Source organism: Oncorhynchus mykiss, chromosome 30 (assembly GCF_057628025.1).
Source record: "Oncorhynchus mykiss isolate SJ-2025 chromosome 30, ASM5762802v1, whole genome shotgun sequence".
Lineage (NCBI taxonomy): Eukaryota > Metazoa > Chordata > Actinopteri > Salmoniformes > Salmonidae > Oncorhynchus > Oncorhynchus mykiss.
The window spans coordinates 26,800,499-26,825,000 of NC_143051.1; the positions used below are offsets into that span (position 1 = coordinate 26,800,499).

Genomic DNA, 24,502 nt, shown 5'->3' on the forward strand with positions numbered 1-24,502 from the left:
CCCAATTTTTCAGTTTTTGATTTGTTAAAAAAGTTTGAAATATCCAGTAAATGTCGTTCCACTTCATGATTGTGTCCCACTTGTTTTTGATTCTTCACAAAAACATACAGTTTTATATCTTTATGTTTGAAGCCTGAAATGTGGCAAAAGGTCGCAAAGTTCAAGGGGGCCGACTACTTTCGCAAGGCACTGTATACTGAGATGGGAGGCTATTCAAGAAGTAAGAAGTTTCATCTAACATGTCCACGCAGGAATGCATGGTTCAAGATATGTTGATGTGCAACCTAATCCAGTGATTGTCATGAATTGTGAGTTGACAATAGACTATTGTTGTTAAACTTTAACAGTGTTCCATAGTAATCATTAGTCCAACAGTTGCAAATGATAGTTTCTATTGGACAAATTAAGGTGTGTGTATCACTGTTTCCTTCCGTTTAAGAAAAGTTTTTAAACAGAATTGGTGGAATGAATATACCCCTGATCGCATGTAAACAAAGTTAACTTTTTAAGCAGCCATGTTGTATTCCTTCTCGCATCTATGCACTCTCCTCCTCTCACCTTTTCCCTTCGCTTGTGGAATTCAGCTGTATGTGACCAGGCGAAAAAACCTTTCCAAGCCAAACCACATCATAACCGCTACACACAGCCTACATCGTTGTCACCATATTTGTTAAAGTAACGTCATAGTCAACATAGCTAATAGAACTAACACGTTAGTAAACCTGCTACAATCATGCAGTACAGTGTACTGTCAGTAAGCAGTTTAGCAGATACACTGGTGGTCGCCGGTGGCAATAAATTGGTCAAATCAAACGCTTACCTTGACTTGGAAGAGTTCCAGTGTTGTGTTGGATAGTCAAAGCCAGCTAGCTAACATAGCATCCCTCTGTTTGAGTCAGGTTTTTGAGTAGGCTAAACTATCTAGCTGCATTTTCTAGCGATAATAACGTTTTTTTTTAAATGATGAAATATCGCTCTCGCTTCTTTCAATTTTGAAGAAATTAATTTATTCAAAACTGTTCAACTATTGTCTTTCTCTATCTTTGAGTCAACTACTCACCACATGTTTTGCACTACCCGTGCTAGCTAGCTGTAGTTTATGCTTTCAGTACTAGAATAATTATCTGATATTTTGATTGGTTGGACAACATGTTAGTTCATGCTGCAAGAGCTCTGATAGGTTGGAGGACGTCCTCCGGAAGTTGTCATAATTACTATGTAAGTCTATTGAAGGGGGTAAGAACCATGAGCCTCCCAGGTTTTGTATTGAAGTCATTGTACCCAGAGGAGGACAGAAGTTAGCTGTCCTCTGGCTACACCATGGTGATACCCTACAGAGTGCTGTTGAGGCTACTGTAGGCCTTCATTGCAAAACTGTGTGTTTTAATCAATTATTTGGTGACGTGAATATATTTAGTATAGTTTTATCTAAAAAGGATAACTCTTTAAAAAAATGAAATTCACTGAGGATGGTCCTCCCCTTCCTCCTCTCAGGAGCCTCCACTGAGCATGTTACTGTACAACCACTGTGTTCCAATTTAGGCGTTTATCAGTGCCATTTTCAACCCGTATAAGGGTATGAGTGTAACGGGGTACAACTTCTTTTTTTTTACCATAATGGACGGTTACGCGATTCTACAATAATTTTGCTAGCCCTAGTTGTGGTTTCAATTCCCATAGGGATCACATTCCCTTTCTTAAAATGTATGAAACATGTATGCAATCACTCTACTAATTGGCTTTGGATGAAAGCGTATGCTAAGTAGCATATTTTATATTATTCTGTTTGTGTTGGCTGAAGTCTCCAGCCAGTGCTCTAGTCGTCCTCTCCATCTCAATAAGAGCTATTGAGTAGCGTCTGGTTGTCCTAGGGAGGCGGGGAGAAAGTAAAAGCAGTGCGGAGCAGACAGCGTAAACACATTAGCCCATGGATGGTAAAATCTCAGTGTACAACAACGTCATTAAAGGGAATTAAAACAGCCAGGGAGATGCATTTAGAAAAGCCGGCACAATTACAAAGGGACAGGGTGGGGAGGCCTTCAGTGTTGTAACCTTCTTGTTGCTCGTTGCTCTGCTCGCAATGTTCCCAGTGTACCGCAGCTAGAATATCTGTCAGTCTACGGGCTTCTTCGCCGATGTCATTCCGTTTTGGAGTGGAGGGAGGCAGAGTAGGCCTCTTCAGGTAATCACATTACCTTAGCGATATGATTACAGAATATGCCGAAGATTGACAGACTGCATTTAGTTGAGGGAAAATAAACAAACATTTTCTTCAGATGTACCTAGATCTGACTTTGTGTGAGGTATTCGGCGTGAATTGTCTAATTTATTATATGACGATCAATTGACTGACTTCCCACTATTAAGAAGCTTTTATACTTCATTGTAATGTCTTCATTTTTTCAGTTCTGGAGGCAGGAACCATTGAGACAGCAGCTCAATGAGTCTGTTCCATTCAGCCCAGTGTGTCGACTGAATGGACCTTCATTTCAAGGGACCAAGTCTTATATTGACCCAATCAGCAGAGTGCAGCGGCTGTTTAAAGTGCTATTGAAACCTGACATTTGAACTGAAATATATTTTGGTCAGTCCTATGAACCCCCTTATGGACTTAATTGACCAATTACTTATTGAAAATAAATCTCTTTCATAATTGTTGGACATTGATACTTTTCCACTGCTTATTTCATCAGACTTGTCTATGTGAATATCTTTGCACATTTCTTTCTGTCAAAAATATTTGATTCCCAAATTAAGAGTACTTAAAAAAGGCCATCTTATTAAAGAGATTCTCTGGTAGTTCTGTGTACTTTTGCAAACTTTTTAGCCAGTAGTCCTGAAAGTAGCACTCACGAGCCAAAAGTGGTCCCTGAAAACAGCATTATTTTTCACATTTACATTTTTTATTTCATCCCCTTTTTCTCCCCAATTTCGTGGTATCCAATTGTTAGTAGTTACTATCTTGTCTCATCGCTACAACTCCCGTACGGGGTCGGGAGAGACGAAGGTTGAAAGTCATGCGTCCTCCGATACACAACCCAACCAAGCTGCACTGCTTCTTAACACAGCGCATCCAACCCGGAAGCCAGCCGCACCAATGTGTCGGAGGAAACACTGTGCGCCTGGCAACCTTGGTTAGCGTGCACTGCGCCCGGCCCGCCGCAGGAGTCGCTGGTGCGCGATGAGACAAGGATATCCCTACCGGCCAAACCCTCCCTAACCCGGACGACGCTAGGCCAATTGTGCATCGCCCCACGGACCTCCCGGTCACGGCCTGTTACGACAGAGCCTGGGCGCGAACCCAGAGTCTCTGGTGGCACAGCTAGCACTGTGATGCAGTGCCCTAGACCACTGCGCCACCTGGGAGGCCCGAAAACGGCATTCTACGACACATATATGCAGATATGTGCACCATGTCATTGCTCTCTCTGTCTCTGCTGTGTCCACTGAGCCGTTGGGCCCGCCCTGTAACCTCATTGGATAAGGCTGGGCAGGCCTCTTGCTAGCAGTCACTCAAATGCGAGGGGCTGAAGCTCACTGGGTCGAACTCAAATTGCTAGGGGGCTGGCCCACGTGGGGGGAAATATTGGGAAAATGTCACGGCACAGCTTCAAGAAAACAGTCTCTTTCAAACTAGGGATTTTGTGGCTAATTGAGGTGAAACAGTAATTCTGTTCATAGATTATGCATGTATGAACGACACATTGACACGACAGGTAGCCTAGTGGTTAGAGCCTAGTGGTTAGAGCCTAGTGGTTAGAGCCTTTTGGTTAGAGCCTAGTGGTTAGAGCGTTGGACTAGTTGCCGAAAGGTTGCAAGATCGAATACCCGAGTTGAAGGTAACAATCTGTTGTTCTGCCCCTGAACAAGACAGTGTTCCTAGGCCGTCATTGAAAATAAGAATTTGTTGTTAAATTACTTGCCTAGTTAAATAAAGGTAAAATAAATAAAACACATCCAGCCCAAAGCAGGAAGTTTAAAAAAGACTTTCTTGTCGTCAAAGTACCTGAGCATGTCTTTAACAGTTATAAGCCATATAAGCCATACATTCGTATACATTCGTAAGCAGTACATAAGCATCCGTAGATGCAAAATGACAATAAGATGGATGATGGTAGATCTGTTGTTCACTCTGTCGCCTCACAAGATAAATGTGATGAGGACCATCTCACAGCATTATGTGCAGGGTACTTCTGTCTATCTGGATGATGTGGTTCTGTCTGTAATGCTGTATTTAGTATGACTCAAATGGCTGTGAGTAATGATGGCAATAATTTGTTCAGATCCTGCATTACCTCACTCTCTTATTCCCTCTCTCTTCTCTCCCTCTCATCTCTTTCTCTTCTGATCTCTCTCTCCCTGTTTCCTCATCTCTCTCCATTTCTCCTTCTTCTGCTCTCTCTCCCTCCATCTGAAAGAGACCGCCTGCGTCTTTGTAATTTGGATGTTTGATGTCGTAGTGATGACAGCAGAAAGTGTGGGCTTTTGAAAAGAGACACTATTATTTACCCGTCTTATTTTCTCTCCATCTCACATTATCTGCCAGTCTCACCCGGGCTGGGTTACTTGTGAATCATATAGATCCTAAACTAATGCCAGCCGAGGAGTTGCCTATTCTTCTCTCTGTCCCGCCCCTCTCTCCTACTCTGAGACACCTTGTGAATACTCTCTCTTTCTCTCTCTCTCTTTCTCTCTCTCTCTCTCTCTCTCTCTCTCTCTGTGTAGGGAGGAAATTGTCTGTCTACGTGATGCTTCTAATAAACCAATTTATGTTAATGAGGTCAAAGGTCCTGTTAATGAGGTCAAAGCTCCTCCCAGATTCAACCTCTCTGCCCAAATGTTCAGGTGTTGTCTCACTCACTCACTCACTCACTCAGTCACTCACTCCACGGAGCAGAATGGGACTTTGTTGCCTTGTATTTTACAGCCTTTATGTTCCTCTCCCCTCGAAAGGACATTGAAGAAGCGTTTCTGTTTGCAATGCAATCCGTCATAGACTCCCTTTTACTACAATATCCTTGACTCACCTTCCAGGAAAAGCACAAGTGTGTGTAGAGCCAAAAGGTGGCATTGCAGAGATTCACAAGACTTTGTTGATGTTGATTTTCAGTTTATCATTCTGCATTAGATCAATTCACTGTCACTAATATAATCTGTAGTGATTTATAGTCGCAGACTCTCACTAGGCAGATGGAGAGATAGATTGAGAGAGAAAGAGGCAGGGATAGACGGAGGGTGATGGCAAGGAAAGAGGGATGATGTTGAGTGATGTCGTCTTCAATCTCTCCGCCCGTTATGCACTCTGTCTGTCTCTCTCTCTCTCTGTGTCTCTTTATCTCTGTCTCTCTCCTGCCCTCGCTCTCTGTTTGTCTCTATCTCTGACTCTCTCTCTGTCTCTTTATCTCTGTCTCGCTCTCTGTTTGTCTCTTTATCTCTGTCTCGCTCTCTGTTTGTCTCTTTATCTCTGTCTCTATCTCTGTCTCTCTCCTGCCCTCACTCTTTGTTTGTCTCTATCTCTGTCTCTCTCCTGCCCTCGCTCTCTGTTTGTCTCTCTCTCTTTCTCTCTCTCTGTTTGTCTCTTTATCTCTCTCTCTCCTGCCCTCGCTCTCTGTTTGTCTCTTTATCTCTGTCTCTCTCTCTCTCTGTTTGTCTCTATATATCTGTCTCTCTCCTGCCCTCGCTCTCTGTTTGTCTCTTTATCTCTGTCTCTCTCTCTCTGTTTGTCTCTATCTCTGTCTCTCTCCTGCCCTCACTCTTTGTTTGTCTCTATCTCTGTCTCTCTCCTGCCCTCGCTCTCTGTTTGTCTCTATCTCTGTCTCTCTCCTGCCCTCGCTCTCTATCAGGATCAGACATGAAGATGTATGTGTGTCTGGAAACAGGCTGTAGGCCTTAATGGAGGCACTAGTCAATAAAGATACTGTTTATCAGTGTTCTCTCTTCCTCTTTCCATCCACCTCCCTCTGTCTGGATGCATATCTGTTTCTGTGAGTATGATATGGAAAATGACATGGCAACAATGCTGACTGACTGTGTCAGCTGTAGTGGTGCTGGGCTCATATTCACAAAGCATCTCAGATGTACCCTGTCCATGTAATCTCATTCATTATAATCTAAAAGGCTAAACTGATCGGAGATCAGCAGTTCTACTCTGAGAGGCTTTATGGATATGGACCTGGGCACAGATTCACAAAACCTTCTTAAGAAAACATTTCTTCTTAACTGAAATGTTTTCCTTAACTATAGACTTAAGAAGAAAGTTAAGCAAAGTTGCTATTCCTCAAAATGGTTATTGGAAATTTTCTTACAGTATTTCTTGTTTCTCCTTTAAGCAAAAAGTTAAGAAGAAATTCTATTGTTAAAAAAAATGTTTTGGGAAATTCCAAGATAGCTTAAACCTTGTCTTAATCTCAGGGCAGTGAGAGAACAAGCTCATGAAAGCAATTGAACATGTTTAATTCACTCACAAACTTAATCTGAAAGTTTCAGTATTGATTATTTTAAACCCAAGTACACGTTTTAGAACAGTAATCTCAGTAAGAAATATGCCAACATGATTGTCTTTGCTAGCTTGATAGCTAGCTAAAACAGTTGCTGAGCAACAAGAAGATATTTGAGAAGTCCGTAAGAAAATCGTGAAATCTCAAGATATTGTTGAGGAACTTCTTATTTTTTTTCTTAAGAAGCTTCTTAAGTTTTTGCGTCGGTGTTTTGTGATTCTGGGCCCTGGTTAGCCGCTCGTGGAGTACTAATCACAAATGCCAGCCGTGTCAGTAGAATGTGTTGGAAAGCTTTGGAGCAAAGCGGAATATGGAGTCAAAGCTAGCGGGCTCTAACTGTTTGAACTTAATTCCTACCATGTCGTTCCCATTTCTCTGTGTGTGTGTGTGTGGAGAGGGGGCAGATCTTTGCAGCAGCTAACCCAGTGATTCCCCTTGGAGACAAAGATGTTTCCACTAACGTCAGAGAGACTGTGTGCTCAGTGCCTACGTCACACTATGAGATGGTTTGTAGCATGTCTAGCTGAAGGCAGGAACCCCTTCAGTACACATGAATACAGAAAGCTGATATGGCTGTTTGATGGTCCTCTCTGAAGCTCTGTGTAGGATTGTGTTGTTGCTCTGTTGCTGCCCTGAACTCTGCATTAAAACTATATAAAGAAAGGATAGGCCTGTGAGCTGCTGTTACATATTCTGCTCACACAATGTATTTAAATGATCATGTCCTCATGTATGAAGAAGAGATGGGAGTGGCTCCTGATTGGACCAGGAAATACTTTGAGATTAGGGAAACTCTCTCACCCTAATATGATTATGTGCTAATGTGCGTTTTAACAACTGTCAATATAGTTAAATTATATTAAGTCTGGGGTTACTGTACTTTTGTGTCTCCTGACTGGCTGATCGTCTCTCCTGCTGTTCCAGATGGGATCAGTGTGACAGGCCTTCCCATCTCCAGCCCCCTGAGACAAGTCCTCAAACCCCGGGCTGAGACCAAGGCCCTGGGCAGCGAGTCCAGCAAGACAGACTACAACCACGTCAAGGTAGGACTGACACCTCTCCCCTCTCCTCTCCTCCCATCTTCTCTAAACTGTGTTCCTTTTATGACTGAGATTTCAGCAGGAACATTTCTCTATTTTACACATCTGCATTTCATGACTTCTGAAGGTTGTTTTATTTCCCTCCTTGTGTTGTATTTTCCATTTTCTGATGCTGCAGATAGTTAACAAGCCTCGTGTTGTGGTAATTAGGGTGAGTGTAGCTGTTTGTTTAAAAAGCAGGGAGGGAGCTGAGGATAGACAGACCGACAGACAGAGAGGCTAGCTGCAGCTTTTCACACATAGACAAGAAGGTACACAGAGTTAATGTGGCGTGTCTCTATCAGGGTGCAACTGATCTCAATCAGTGGAGAGAACAGGCTGGATGTCTTGCTGAACTACATTCTCTCTCTGTGTGTGTGTGTGTGTGTGTGTGTGTGTGTGTGTGTGTGTGTGGCTTTGGTGTTGTAGAGTTCGTTAAGTTCTGTCTGCAGGGGTGAACCTCTCCATTGTGATTCATCACGGAGCACCTATGGTTAGCTATAACGTACGCATGCACACACACACACAACCTCCCATCCGCGTCCACTCGACCATTCCCTCTCCTTATATCTCCTCGCCTTATTACATAACCTAGACGTTTTCAGGGGAGGTGAAAAAGGAAAGCCAGGTCAAATAATAATGAATAAATATTAGGCCTGTTTCTAGTGTTTTTAATTTTCAGATTCAAACATGTACACTACATACAAAAATAACACTTGTTCCAATAAACAGACGGAGCAACTTGTAAATAAAAAATAAATAAAGAATATAGAAAATACAATTTTACCAAAGAAATTAACAAAACAAAGAAACAAGGTGGTCTAATCAGCTACGATCCAGGGAAAACACATCTTACAAAGCAGTTGTGATGTCCACATTTAAGAGGGACATCACAGCTTTCCAGTTCTACCACATTGATTTCTTAACTCCTAAAATTGCACGCATGGCATCTTTAAAAACTATTTATTTAAAAACGATTTATTTATTTCACAACACTGTTTCACATGCTGACCAGACCGCTCACATGTCGATTTTGTCCACCCACACCAGACGCGATCAGGACTCGCAGGTTGAAATATCAAAACAAACTCTGAACCGACTATATTAATTTGGGGACAGGTCGAAAAGCATTCAGTGTTCATTACAATTTAGCTAGCTAGCTTGCTGTTGCCAGCTAATTTGTCCAGGAATATAAACATTGGGTTGTTATTTTACCTGAAATGCACAAAGTCCACTACGACAATTAATTCACAGATAAAAAAGTTAAAGTTTCTAGTAATCACTCCTCCTTCAGGCTGCTTCTTCTTCTTTGGAATTGATATGGCTGTTGGCAATCAACATTAAGGTGCATTACCACCACCAACTGGACTGGAGTGTGGACCTCAGTTCATCTTTCAATCACCCACGTGGGTATATGCTCCTAAAAACCAATGAGGAGATGGGGAGAGGCAGGACTTGCATCGCATCAAGCGTCACAACTAGAACCAAGTTTTATTTTCCCGCCTGGCTGCGCAGGCGCGCGCCAGCAGTGTTCGGTGCAGTGATTGAATAGCATGTATGTGTACATTTATTCTGCAACGCTCGCGCACACAGTCAGCAGGTCACTGACGCCTGATCTAAGCCATTACACATAGAGAATCTATACAGGAGGACGAATCTCATTCTTAATTCCCTTATGCTGCCCTCCAACTCTCCACTGTAAATATGAAGCTGTCCGTTCCATCAGTCGGCTGGTGAAGCTTGTTAAGAACAGAGTAGAGAATGACAGACAGGCAGCTCAGAGTCTCAGTGCAGATGATGTTGTTTTGGCAGTTTAGCTGCAGAGGTAATCCCAGAACCGACCAATTACACATCATGTGGGAACATTGCCTTTAACATAGTCCTGTGTGTGCGTGTGTATTTGTGAGGCGGTATGGATAAGGGTTGATTTGCACATAAATCGAAACTCTCCTGCTGGTTAGACTGAACCTTCTGAATGTTAATGAATGTTTCCCCTACCTGTGTTTGACTATGTATGTACGGTGCTATATGGATTCATATTTCCTGAGGCATCTGACTCGTCGTTTGGCTGCAACATTGCTTTTAGTCTGACTCACACTCTAGATTTGTACTTAGCTGGCCTACTGGTTCTAGTGCAGGTCATGCGTAATATCACTCATATCATAGTGTCTGCCCACTATTTCGTAATTAAAACAACAACTAAAAGCTATATTGATGTCTTTTTTGTTGTCAGTTTTTGCTCATATTAAATGTACTTTCTGTTGAAAGCCATGATTTCGTAATCACGTATCTCATGGATTCTGTATGCAGCTGAAATGCCTTGTTATGTGCACAAATTGGGTCAACCAATTTATTTTCCCACGCTGGAGTTCTACTTCACAGATTATGTTTTGTCTTAGCCTTCACAGTGATGTGTTTGATAAGCTTGTCGTTTCATCCACCTTCCTGCTTGTGTGTGTATGTGTTTTAACCTTCCTTTCTCCACCTCCATGCTGATCAGGCTGCCTGTCCAATAGGAACAAGTGATATTTCCCTCTGAGCCACCTGGTGAACTTTGCTATTCCTTCTCATTATGATATTTCTACTCCGTGCTTCTGCATTTGTTACAGTAGTTAGCTACACATCCCAGCCTGCCTGGAAATGCCACAGGAATACATGGGGGGTGAGCGTGTCTGTGTGTGTGTGTCTGTGTGTGTGTGTGCGCGCGCGTGTGTGTGTGTGTGCCTGTGTGAGCAGTTGTTGGCATGCGTGCCTATTATGCTCAACGATTCCCAGGAAATACAATGTAATAAAATAAGACCGTTCTGTAATCCGTCGACAGGAAGCAAAGGTGTGAGTTTGACTATCCCCGCTCTGCCTTTCTTCATTGTCTATTTCCACTCTGTCTTTTCCCTGAGGTCTTGCTGTGGTGTGGTATGTTGTGTCTGTGTGCGGAGCACATTTGTGTTTGTTTGGTAGTGTTTGCGTATGTTTGTGTGTCAGTGTTGCTCTGTAGCATCTCTCTAGTGTCTCTCTTACCTGCACATATTTGTGTGACTCTTAGGTAGTACAGGAAGAGAATAGTGTCAGAATAGGACACTTCGCTCCATCATATGGGGAGGTAGGTTAGAGACAGAGGTTTGAGTGTCAGGCCTGGGGAGGAGAACAGGGGAATAGAGAGAAGTCTATAAACCTTTATGATTGGGGATAACTCACGCATCAGGGATGACATGCTCATTCATTTACCCTCCTGAACCTAGCTCCCTTTTGTCTGATGACTCAAACTGAATTCTTCAGTCTGAGGCTGCTGTCGTTGAAGTATTCTGATGACTCAAACTGAATTATTCCGCTGCTCTGTCATTCGCGAGATACTTCAGTCTGAGGCTGCTGTCATTGAAGTATTCTGATGACGTCAAATTGAGTCATCAGAGTTTGGATCGTCTCTAACCATTTGGAGTATCAAAGCCAATGACGCATTTTCAAAACTCCGCTTTATCCACGTGTATTCTGGCTCTGGTTAGAATGTTTGCATTCTAGAAATCGTTGGGGAGGGACTCAAATCCAGACTTACTGGGAAGAAGAAACATTCACGTCATGACGTTTGGCTGGGACATTGAGTTTGGGTAGCTCCCTCTACTCAGCAGGCAGTTGGCATCAGGGCCATTTCAAGGCAGAGCTGTGTGTGTGCGTGCGTGCCGAACCCCTCAGACACAGCTCTGAGTCCATTCCGCACTGTCTTCAAAACCACAAATGTCTAGGGGTGTGTGGAGCTTAAACCCGATGTCTAGTTCTACCTGTTATTTTTCACTGCTCCTAAGACTGCAATATGGAAGCTGAGAGGATTCAGGTTGAATAGAAATGCGAAAATATTAGAAGATCCAGTTTGAATATAAGCACGAAACTCGTCCCTAGTGAACCAGTCGAGATGGAGTAAACAGTCTGCAATAGTTTTTAAAAGCCAGTAGAGGAGAGTGGATGGATTGAGGGCTGTCTGAGGTACTATACTGTACTGCACATAGCCCATCTGTAAATAGCCCATCCAACTACCTCATCCCCATACTGTATTTATTCATCTTGCTCCTTTGCACCCCAGTATCTCTACTTGCACATTCATCTTCTGCACATCTACATCATCCAGTGTTTAATTGCTATATTGTAATTGCTTCTATTTATTGCCTTACCTCCCTTATCCTACCTATTTTGCACACACTGTATATATACTTTTTCTACTGTATTATTGACTGTATATTTGTTTTTTCCACGTGTAAGTCTGTGTTGTTGTCTGTGTCACACTGCTTTGCTTTATCTTGGCCAGGTCTCAGTTGTAAATGAGACCTTGTTGTCAACTGGCCTGACTGGTTAAATAAAGGTTAAATAAATCAATTTAAAAACTAGGCAGGGAGACTGGGAGTTGGGGAAAGCACAATTGAATTCGTATTCTTATATTTGGGTTTAGACAAGTCTCAAATCAAATTGTATTATTCACATGTGCCGAATACTACAGGCCTTACTGACCTTACTGTGAAGTGCTTACTTTAAAATGTTTATTTCTTTATTTCACCTTTATTTAACCAGGTAAGCTAGTTAAGAACAAATTCTCATTTATAACTGCGACCTGGCCAAGATAAAGCAAAGCAGTGTGACACAGACAACAACACTGAGTTACACATGGAGTAAACAATAAACAAGCCAATAACACAATAAACAAGTCAATGACACAGTAGAAAAAAAGAAAGTCTATATACAGTGTGTGCAAAAGGCATGTTGGGAGGTAGCGTAGCAGGTTGGGAGGTAGCGTAGCAGGTTGGGAGGTAGCGTAGCAGGTTGGGAGGTAGCGTAGCAGGTTGGGAGGTAGCGTAGCAGGTTGGGAGGTAGCGTAGCAGGTTGGGAGAGGTAGCGTAGCAGGTTGGGAGGTAGCGTAGCAGGTTGGGAGAGGTAGCGTAGCAGATTGGGAGAAGTAACAAAGCAGGTTGGGAGAAGTAACGAAGCAGGTTGGGAGAATTAACGTAGCAGGTTGGGAGAATTAACGTAGCAGGTTGGGAGAAGTAACGAAGCAGGTTGGGAGAAGTAACGAAGCAGGTTGGGAGAAGTAACGTAGCAGGTTGGGAGAAGTAACGAAGCAGGTTGGGAGAAGTAACGAAGCAGGTTGGGAGAAGTAACGAAGCAGGTTGGGAGAAGTAACGTAGCAGGTTGGGAGAAGTAACGTAGCAGGTTGGGAGAAGTAACGTAGCAGGTTGGGAGAATTCACGTAGCAGGTTGGGAGAATTCACGTAGCAGGTTGGGAGGTAGCGTAGCAGATTGGGAGAAGTAACGTAGCAGGTTGGGAGAATTAACGTAGCAGGTTGAGTTTAGAGTACCACTGACTGTATATAAATCTGTTCTGAGCACAGTTCAGACCTTGTTTTCCAGCTAACTGGTTCGCAAGATCGATGTTAAATAAATACAATAAAATAAAAAGTTAGATGTCATTGAGTTTTGAGCAAATATTAACCTATGGAAATATAAAGCTAGGAATAGTTCTGTGTTTATATTGCCAGTAGTTAAATATGGCACTATAACCACTGAACTCAAATAATATAATTCTGTGGTGCTATAGTCGTTTAACAGGTGGTGCTATAGTCGTTTAACAGGTGGTGCTATAGTCGTTTAACAGGTGGTGCTATAGTCGTTTAACAGGTGGTGCTATAGTCGTTTAACAGGTGGTGCTATAGTCGTTTAACAGGTGGTGCTGTAGTCATTTAACAGGTTCATTTAACAGGTGGCGCTATAGTCATTTAACAGGTGGCACCACCACACGGCTATAGTCATTTAACAGGTTAATTTAACAGGTGGTGCTATAGTCATTTAACAGGTGGTGATATAGTCGTTTAACAGGTGGCGCTATAGTCATTTAACAGGTGGCGCTATAGTCATTTAACAGGTTCATTTAACAGGTGGCGCTATAGTCATTTAACAGGTGGCACCACCACACGGCTATAGTCATTTAACAGGTTAATTTAACAGGTGGTGCTATAGTCATTTAACAGGTGGTGCTATAGTCATTTAACAGGTGGCGCTATAGTCATTTAACAGGTGGCGCTATATTCATTTAACAGGTGGCGCTATAGTCATTTAACAGGTGGTGCTATAGTCATTTAACAGGTGGCGCTATAGTAATTTAACAAGTGGCGCTATAGTCATTTAACAAGTGGCGCTATAGTCATTTAACAGGTGGCGCTATATTAATTTAACAGGTGGCGCTATATTAATTTAACAGGTGGCGCTATATTCATTTAACAGGTGGTGCTATAGTCATTTAAGGTTCATTTAACAGGTGGCGCTATATTAATTTAACAGGTGGTGCTATAGTCATTTAAGGTTCATTTAACAGGTGGCGCTATATTCATTTAACAGGTGGTGCTATAGTCATTTAAGGTTCATTTAACAGGTGGCGCTATATTCATTTAACAGGTGGTGCTATAGTCATTTAAGGTTCATTTAACAGGTGGCGCTATATTCATTTAACAGGTGGTGCTATAGTCATTTAAGGTTCATTTAACAGGTGGCGCTATATTCATTTAACAGGTGGTGCTATATTAATTTAACAGGTGGCGCTATATTAATTTAACAGGTGGCGCTATATTAATTTAACAGGTGGCGCTATATTAATTTAACAGGTGGCGCTATATTCATTTAACAGGTGGTGCTATATTAATTTAACAGGTGGCGCTATATTAATTTAACAGGTGGTGCTATATTAATTTAACAGGTGGCGCTATATTAATTTAACAGGTGGCGCTGTAGTCATTTAACAGGTGGTGCTATAGTCATTTAACAGGTGGTGCTATAGTCGTTTAACAGGTGGCGCTATATTAATTTAACAGGTGGCGCTGTAGTCATTTAACAGGTGGTGCTATAGTCGTTTAACAGGTGGCGCTATATTCATTTAACAGGTGGCGCTATATTCATTTAACAGGTGGCGCTGTAGTCATTTAACAAGTGGTGCTCTAATCATTTAACAGGTGGCGCTGTAGTCATTTAACAAGTGGTGCTCTTCATTTAACAGGTGGCGATATAATCATTTAACAGGTGGTGCTATAATCGTTTAACAGCTGTCGCTGTAGTCATTTAACAGGTGGCGCTATAGTCATTTAGCAGTTGGCGCTATAGTCATTTAACAGGTGGTGCTATAGTCATTTCACAGGTGGCGCTATAGTCATTTAACAAGTGGTGCTCTAATCATTTAACAGGTGGCGATATAATCATTTAACAAGTGGTGCTATAATCGGTTAACAGGTGTCGCTGTAGTCATTTAACAGGTGGCGCTATAGTCATTTAACAGGTGGCGCTATAATCATTTAGCAGTTGGTGCTATAGTCATTTAACAGGTGGCGCTATAGTCATTTAACAGGTGGTGCTATAGTCATTTAACAGGTGGTGCTATAGTCATTTAACAGGTGGTGCTATAGTCATTTAACAGGTGGTGCTATAGTCATTTAACAGGTGGTGCTATAGTCATTTAACAGGTGGTGCTATAGTCATTTAACAGGTGGTGCTATAGTCATTTAACAGGTGGCGCTATATTCATTTAACAGGTGGCGCTATAGTCATTTAACAGGTGGTGCTATAGTCATTTAACAGGTGGTGCTATAGTCATTTAACAGGTGGTGCTATATTCATTTAACAGGTGGTGCTATAGTCATTTAACAGGTGGTGCTATAGTCATTTAACAGGTGGCGCTATATTCATTTAACAGGTGGTGCTATAGTCATTTAACAGGTGGTGCTATAGTCATTTAACAGGTGGCGCTATATTCATTTAACAGGTGGTGCTATAGTCATTTAACAGGTGGTGCTATAGTCATTTAACAGGTGGTGCTATAGTAATTTAACAAGTGGCGCTATAGTCATTTAACAAGTGGCGCTATAGTCATTTAACAGGTGGCGCTATATTAATTTAACAGGTGGCGCTATATTAATTTAACAGGTGGCGCTATATTAATTTAACAGGTGGCGCTATAGTCATTTAACAGGTGGCGCTATAGTCATTTAATAGGTGGCGCTATATTAATTTAACAGGTGGCGCTGTAGTCATTTAACAGGTGGTGCTATAGTCGTTTAACAGGTGGCGCTATATTCATTTAACAGGTGGCGCTATATTCATTTAACAGGTGGTGCTATAGTCATTTAACAGGTGGTGCTATAGTCATTTAGCAGGTGGTGCTATAGTCATTTAGCAGGTGGTGCTATAATCATTTAACAGGTGGTGCTATAGTCATTTAACAGGTGGTGCTATAGTCATTTAACAGGTGGCGCTATATTAATTTAACAGGTGGCGCTATAGTCATTTAACAGGTGGTGCTATAGTCATTTAACAGGTGGTGCTATAATCATTTAACAGGTGGTGCTATAGTCATTTAACAGGTGGTGCTATAGTCATTTAGCAGGTGGTGCTATAATCATTTAACAGGTGGCGCTATAGTCATTTAACAGGTGGTGCTATAGTCATTTAACAGGTGGTGCTATAGTCATTTAACAAGTGGCGCTATAGTCATTTAACAGGTGGCGCTATATTAATTTAACAGGTGGCGCTATATTAATTTAACAGGTGGCGCTATATTAATTTAACAGGTGGCGCTATATTAATTTAACAGGTGGTGCTATAGTCATTTAAGGTTCATTTAACAGGTGGCGCTATATTAATTTAACAGGTGGCGCTATATTAATTTAACAGGTGGCGCTATATTAATTTAACAGGTGGCGCTATAGTCATTTAACAGGTGGCGCTATAGTCATTTAATAGGTGGCGCTATATTAATTTAACAGGTGGCGCTGTAGTCATTTAACAGGTGGTGCTATAGTCGTTTAACAGGTGGCGCTATATTCATTTAACAGGTGGCGCTATATTCATTTAACAGGTGGTGCTATAGTCATTTAACAGGTGGTGCTATAGTCATTTAGCAGGTGGTGCTATAGTCATTTAGCAGGTGGTGCTATAATCATTTAACAGGTGGTGCTATAGTCATTTAACAGGTGGTGCTATAGTCATTTAACAGGTGGTGCTATAGTCATTTAACAGGTGGCGCTATAGTCATTTAACAGGTGGTGCTATATTCATTTAACAGGTGGTGCTATAGTCATTTAACAGGTGGTGCTATAGTCATTTAACAGGTGGTGCTATAGTCATTTAACAGGTGGCGCTATATTAATTTAACAGGTGGCGCTATAGTCATTTAACAGGTGGCGCTATATTCATTTAACAGGTGGCGCTATATTAATTTAACAGGTGGTGCTATAGTCATTTAACAGGTGGTGCTATAGTCATTTAGCAGGTGGTGCTATAATCATTTAACAGGTGGTGCTATAGTCATTTAACAGGTGGTGCTATAGTCATTTAACAGGTGGCGATATAATAATTTAACAGGTGGCGCTATAGTCATTTAACAGGTGGCGCTACAGTCATTTAACAGGTGGTGCTTTAATCATTTAACAGGTGGTGCTATAGTCATTTAACAGGTTCAAAAATAATTTAACAGGTCGTGCTATAGTCATTTAACAGGTGGTGGGTAAAATCATTGAAGCCAAGCCAGGAAAAAAAAACAGAAGCCATATTACAATTTTTGTTAATAATAATTGCATTGTTTGCTCTATAACCTATTTGTTCATTCGCCTTGACACCGTGATATATTTTTAGCCTAAGGCTGAGACGATAAGAAGACACAGTGGCAGAATAAATTCAACCACACCTTTGTTTCATCACAAAACCAGAGAGCAACCTCTGTCTGGTGAAGTTATTTGTTGTTGTTCTAGGCTACCTGGCCAAAATGCTTCCTCGCTGTCCTAAATTCCTTTTATGGGCAATGATGAGCCAGCTAGCTAGTTAACATTAGTGTTCTACATCTAGCTACTTCCATTCTCTCAAGCCAGGGGCACAATGTATGAATTTATGCTTGGATCAGAATTGCTGTTATTACGGAGAATTAAGTAGAACCACAAATCCAAATACCTACCTCCATCCATGGCTAATTTAGGAAAGGGACAATTCCCTTGACACTTTTTTACTTGCTAGCTTCCCTTGCGTTCAATGCTACGGGAGGCAACAATGTCATACTCTTTCTGACCAGACAGCATCAGAAAAATGGCCTACAAGGACAGAGGGGCACAGTTGTGCTCACTCAGGGGGGGGGGAGGAGGGGGGGGGGGGGGGGGGTGGACGACAGGGCAGCTGGTTTCTATTTTTCCCCTCTCCACTCTCCCCCCTACCATCTTTCCCTCCCTCCTTGGTGCTAATGTGAGACCAGCTCTGCCCACACGTTCAGACCCAGCCTACTGATGGAGGTAGTTTTGCGTTTTGTTTTGTTGTTTACCACTAGGCCGGTAACTCTGAGAGAGTGTACTGCGCCATCCGTGGACAAAACCCCCCCACCAAAGCATACACAATAAAACAAACGGGAACAGGAACTGGTTAGTGCACTTGTTTTGTTATTCCGTTATTCTGATCGCGACCATCGTTGTTTTTCCGATCATGACTTAGACTGCTAAGAAATAGTCCTATAGCACAGTTGTCTCTGCGTTAGATATGATCGTTTTCTCCAAAGTAATAGAGATCCATTCTGATCAAACAGCACAGTAGTTCCATATGAAATATGGATGCCAATGTGAGTCTCATGTTTCATTTGCAATAACCCGTCTGCATCAGGAACTAAAGAATCACATACAGGCACATATCTGTTTTCTTGAAGAACTGACGTTCTCATTATTTTCATAAGGTGTTTGAACAAGTAGAGCTAGCTTATTGTACCTGTTTGTGTTTTTAGTTGACATCTACAGTGGGACTTGCAAAGGCATACGCAGACACGCACAAACACACGCATACACACACATACACATACGAACACACACGAACACACACACACACACACACACACATACACTGAGGCCCAGTGCAGTGCTGAGTCATCAGCACCTCTTTTGAAGTGTGGCGTCATTGACAGTGGGCTCAGGGAGGTGTGGGGTTCTGCTGCTGCTCTCCAGTGGATCAACTCTTATACATCTCATGCAAAGTTTCTTTGCCCCCCCCCATCCGTTGATGAGGGTGTTTGTGTTTATATCTCTCCGTTGAACATCCAGAGAGAAGTGGATGAGGTAATCATAAGATACAAATGTGCTCAGTCTGTGGTCCTTTGTGGATATGTTCACAGACAGAGTACATCTCACCATCTCCCTGTGAGTTTGTCTGAGGAAAATACAAACGTGCACACACGCGCACATACGCCCTCCGACTGAGAGGTGGAAAGGGGAGGTGCAACCTTTCATGGCGAATAAAGCATACATTTTAATGAGCATGTGCATACCAGACTTCACACAATGTTCTAAATCACCTTATACTGGGTTACAGCAGCTGCTGGTGTTATTTCCAAAAATCCAATTATATCTCTCTCTCTATTCTTTCCTATCGCTATTCATGTGATACCGTTGATAACCTTTGCGAACAGTCTGAGGCTATGCCGAACTTAATCATTGTATAGTTCCTCTTGAAAGGCCATTTCTCACAATGAAGTGCTTTCATAGCTGACTAGCAGATAATGGGCAAGTCCCCTGATCTCCTCTCTCTGACAGAGAAATTGTATAATGTAACCAGGGTCAGGTCAGTAGAGATCATTGGAATTGGGTGTACTTTCATTGTTGCTGTTTCTATTGTCCAACCCCGCTACTTCTGTAGATTGTATGATTTTGACAGCTTCCCCAGTTGGCATTGGTAAGCTTGGTGAAAGTTTGTAAGCTTTGAATTCATGAGCCAGCTGTTAAGCGCGATGGATTGAGAGAAGGATGGATGGATAGAGAGAGAGAGAGAGAGAGAGAGAGAGAGGAGGATAATTACGTTGACGATAATTGAGCAATCAGGTGGCATCATCAGAAGCTCCCCTCCTCTCCTCTGGATGTGTGCCAACAACCCTATTCCTCTAATCTGTTCACCTTAACGCTGTGTTTAATTCACTTTCATCTAACTGCTGCCAGCTTTACACCAGCCCTGCTGGTGGGATAGATATCTCAGAGGTAGGTTTGGGCGGTATACCGTTTGTCAGGGTATTTGGAAATAGCCACGGGGTGTTTTTTCAATACCGTCAATACCATTGAAAATATTTATTTTTCTACATTTGAATATGTGTAGATGCTTTGACGTTGCCCCGAGCAACACCACAGATATTGAGATGAGTGAGATGCAAGACTTTGCTGTTACAAAGTCACACACGGTGTCTGCGCATGTGCACGGGTTCACTTCAGTTGAGCCGCGTGCGTCAACACTCTTAGTTGCTGCGGAAATTGACCCACCATGCTGTTTACTTTCTGCATCTACGTCATATAGCTGAGTCCACCTTTACAAATACCCGCAGTCAACTTGTGTGATACGCTAGGAGATAAAGAAGATTTAATTCTTCATTTCACCTTTCACATAATACTTCCTTATGAAGCCAACCGGTAGTCCCCAGTCACATGGTATTTGTTTGCAAGCACACAACACGAGAGACCAGAGCCTTGTGAGTCTCCCACTGTTGTGCGGCACACACCAGGTGATCTAGTTACAGCATGGAAATCACAACTAAATGTTTGCCAGCTAGATAGTTCACTTAATAGTTATAAGATATCTATCTAAAATGTGCTAAATGCTCTGCAGTTGTTCATTTGGTTTGCTAACGTAGTAGCTAGTTATCTACAGTAGCTAAGTGGTTAGCTTCTTGCGGTCAAGCTCCCCATTGGTAACAGCAGAGAATCCCCTCCTGGATCAACAGCATTGCTGTCTCATATTTGTTTTGTGCGTGCAGAAAACTGAGTAGCAATTTTTAGTTACTTGTATAACTTTATTAGCTGAGATGTCTACAAATAATGTATATAAGAGACTATATGAAATGTTTGCATGTGTTTGTTAGCATTTAGCTAGCATTCGCTATGGGATTTAATATGTACTTGTTAACATTGCTAACTTTCGGATAGAAAATAGCGAACCTTGCTTCCAGTGCCGGTATTACCGAATATCCCGGGATGACACAAGGTCAGAATAAAGGTATAACAATCTGGACACCGTCCAAGCCTACTCAGAGAAAACGCTAACTGGGTCCTGTTCAAGAGGCAAGCAACGGGTAAAAAAAAAATACTACTAAAAAGCTAAAAACACAAACCTGTACAATAAAAACAAATGTAGTTTTCTGTTATAAAACGTTTTTTGTACAAAGAGGTGGAAAGAGACAAGGGGAGAAAGAGGTGGAGAGAGAGAGGGGGGGAGAGATGGGGGAGAGAGGGGGAGAAAGTGGTGGGGAGAGATGGGGGGAGAGAGGGGGAGAAAGAGGTGGGGAGAGTGGGGGAGAAAGAGGTGGAGAGAGTGAGGGGGAGAAAGAGGTGGAGAGAGTGAGGGGAGAAAGAGGTGGAGAGAGTGGGGGAGAAAGAGGTGGAGAGTGTGAGGGGGAGAAAGAGGTGGAAAGAGTGAGGGGGGAGAAAGAGGTGGAGAGAGTGAGGGGGAGAAAGAGGTGGAAAGAGTGAGGGGGAGAAAGAGGAGAAAGAGGTGGAGAGCGAGGGGGAGAAAGAGGTGGAGAGAGCGAGGGGGAGAAAGAGGTGGAGAGAGCGAGGGGGAGAAAGAGGTGGAGAGTGAGGGGGAGAAAGAGGTGGAGAGTGAGGGGGAGAAAGAGGTGGAGAGAGTGAGGGGGAGAAAGAGGTGGAGAGAGTGAGGGGGAGAAAGAGGTGGAGAGAGTGAGGGGGAGAAAGAGGTGGGGAGAAAGAGGTGGAGAGAGTGGGGGGGAGAAAGAGGTGGAGAGAGTGGGGGGGGGGGAAGAGGTGGAGAGAGTGGGGAGAGTGGGGGAGAAAGAGGTGGAGAGAGTGGGGAGAGTGGGGGGAAAGAGGTGGAGAGAGTGAGGGGGAGAAAGAGGTGGAGAGAGTGAGGGGGAGAAAGAGGTGGAGAGAGTGAGGGGGAGAAAGAGTTGGAGAGAGTGGGGGAGAAAGAGGTGGAGAGTGTGAGGGGGAGAAAGAGGTGGAAAGAGTGAGGGGGAGAAAGAGGTGGAAAGAGAGGGGGAGAAAGAGGTGGAAAGAGCGAGGGGGGAGAAAGAGGTGGAGAGAGCGAGGGGGAGAAAGAGGTGGAGAGAGCGAGGGGGAGAAAGAGGTGGAGAGAGCGAGGGGGAGAAAGAGGTGGAGAGAGCGAGGGGGAGAAAGAGGTGGAGAGAGCGAGGGGGAGAAAGAGGTGGAGAGAGTGAGGGGGAGAAAGAGGTGGAGAGAGTGAGGGGGAGAAAGAGGTGGAGAGAGTGGGGGGGAGAAAGAGGTGGAGAGAGTGGGGGGGGAAAGAGGTGGAGAGAGTGGGGGGAGAAGAGGTGGAGAGAGTGGGGGGAGAAAGAGGTGGAGAGAGTGGGGGGGAGAAAGAGGTGGAGAGAGTGGGGGGGGAGAAAGAGGTGGAGAGAGTGGGGGGGAGAAAGAGGTGGAGAGAGTGGGGGGGAGAAAGAGGTGGAGAGTGGGGGGGAGAAAGAGGTGGAGAGAGTGGGGGGGAGAAAGAGGTGGAGAGAGTGGGGGGGGGAGAAAGAGGGGGGAGAAAGAGGTGGAGAGAGTGGGGGGGAGAAAGAGGTGGGGAGAGTGGGGGAGAAAGGGGGAGAAAGAGGTGGAGAGTGGGGGAGAAAAGAGATGGAGAGAGTGAGGGGGGAGAAAGAGGGGAGAGAGAGGGGGAGAAAGGTGGAGAGAGTGAGGGGGAGAAAGAGGTGGAGAGTGAGGGGGAGAAAGAGGTGGAGAGCGTGAGGGGGGAGAAAGAGGTGGAGAGAGTGGGGGGAGAAAGAGGTGGAGAGAGTGGGGGGGAGAAAGAGGTGGAGAGAGTGGGGGGGGGAGAAAGAGGTGGAGAGTGTGGGGGGGAGAAAGAGGTGGAGAGTGTGGGGGGAGAAGAGGTGGAGAGAGTGAGGGGGAGAAAGAGGTGGAGAGAGTGGGGGGGAGAAAGAGGTGGAGAGAGTGGGGGGGAGAAGAGAGGTGGGGGGGAAAGAGGTGGAGAGAGTGGGGGGGAGAGTGGGGGGAGAAAGAGGTGAGAAAGAGGTGGAGAGGAGAGATGGGGGAGAAAGAGGTGGAGAGGGAGAGATGGGGAGAAAGAGGTGGAGAGGGAGAGATGGGAGAAAGAGATGGGGAGAGAGGGGGAGAAGGAGAGGGAGAGAGAGAGATGGGGAGAAGGAGAGGGGAGAGAGAGAGATGGGGAGAAGGAGAGGGAGAGAGAGAGATGGGGAGAAGGAGAGGGAGAGAGAGAGGGGGAAATAGAGGTGGAGAGAGTGGGGGAGAAAGAGATGGAGAGAGTGGGGGAGGAAAGAGATGTGGGGAGAGAGGGGGAGAAAGAGGTGGAAAGTGGGGGAGAAAGAGATGGGGAGAGAGGGGGAGAAAGAGATGGAAAGAGTGTTGGAGAGAGGGGGAGCGAGGGGGAGAAAGAGGCTGGTGAGAAAGAGATGGAGAGAGGGGAGAGAGAGGTGGAGAGAGTGGAGAGGAAAGAGATGGGGAGAGAGGGGGGGAGAAAGAGATGGGGAGAAAGAGAGGAGGGAGAGAGGTGGAGAGAGTGGAGGAGAAAGAGATGGGGAGAAAGAGATGAGGGACAGAGAGATGGGGGGAGAGAGGTGGAGAGAGTGGAGGAGAAAGAGATGGGGGGGGGGGGGGGAGAAGAGAGGTGGAGATGTACCAGAGGTAGTATGTGATGATGTGGTGTCCTATAGGGCGCAGTATGACAAGACCCTCTGGTCTCAGTCTAAGGTGTGTGTGGTGTGTGACTCACACAGACTAGAGACTAGAAAGAGCAGGCCTCGTTCCCTCCCAGGCACACAGCTTGTTATACCTGTCTTTCTGGGTCCACAGAACACTGCATCATCTAGCCCTTTTCTCTTCTTTCACTCCGACTCCCTGTAGAGGCTGAGCAGGGGAATCTGCTGTTCTTTTCTTCTCTTTCCCGCTCTCTTTCTCTCGCCCCTCTTCTGTTTCCACAGGTATGAGTTTGATGAGCCGTGAATGTAATTATGAATCTCTATTATTAAAAGCTGTTCTCTCTTTCCAGTGTTATTGATGTGATTGGTACATCACATCGTTATTGTGAAGGTTGCGCAAAATATGAGTTTGTAAGTGTGTCTAATTTTCTATTTCCAGTGCTGTCTTGTGAATGATACCCTGCCCCGTAGGGATGGACTCATAGATAAGTCATAGAAATTAAACTTGTAAGATGTGCTTGTTACGGGGGTGTAAATATGAGAGCTAGTTGTTAATGTGGGCACTTTATTCCCTGAGAGAGCCAAGCAGCCAGCCAGCCATAGAAAGATGGGGAGGAGGAGAGTTGTGAATATATATATATATATATATATATATATATATATATATATATATATATATACACATACATACATATATATATGCTGACTTTATTGTGTGTATATAGATATATTTTTTTTGCACGTCTGGACATGCACACAAACACCCCTTGACACCAGTGTAACCTCACTGTGATCAGCCATTGTGGAGTGTCCGAGGCCTTAGTCTCACCCCTCTGGCAGTGACCTGATGATTCAGTGAGCTGTGTGCGTGCGCTCCTGGAACAGCTTATCCAGGAGACAGAGGAGGAGAATAAGGGCCATACATCATCCCCCTGACGACCTGTCTGTCCCCCACTGCCCCGTCAGCACTTACTGGATCGCTCTGCTCTGCCTCTATAGTCACACTGCAGGCTCCCTTCCTGTATTACTCTGACCTTCCCTGCCACACAGCACTGTGTGTGTGCCTCACAGTCATTAAACAGGCAGGAAAAGGAAAAGTCCTATGTGGGTCCCTCAAGGGGTCCCGCAAGGATCCATGCTGGGCCCACTTTACTTTTGACTTGCCCTCTGTATGTCTGAATGTAAAAGGCTCTGGTACAAACTAGTGCAATAGGCCTATATAATGAGGTAGACTGGCATTTCATATGTAATCAGGATGTTATTATCCTCTG

At 43.9% G+C, this 24,502-nt stretch overlaps 1 protein-coding gene across 13 annotated transcripts in view; it reads left to right on the top strand.

Annotated features, from left to right (window-relative positions):
- LOC110489414 (trafficking protein particle complex subunit 9) overlaps nucleotides 1-24,502 on the top strand; it is a 304,212-nt gene that overhangs the window by 133,986 nt on the left and 145,724 nt on the right. For all 13 annotated transcript variants that reach the window (XR_016493584.1, XR_016493586.1, XR_016493587.1 and 10 more), the window contains one exon: nucleotides 7,422-7,540. Coding sequence is in view for 6 of the 13 variants with exons in the window: in XM_090227935.1 (XP_090084061.1) it covers nucleotides 7,422-7,540 (119 nt within the window). In the remaining 7 variants the exon portion in view is untranslated. The remainder of the gene's footprint in view (nucleotides 1-7,421; nucleotides 7,541-24,502) is intronic.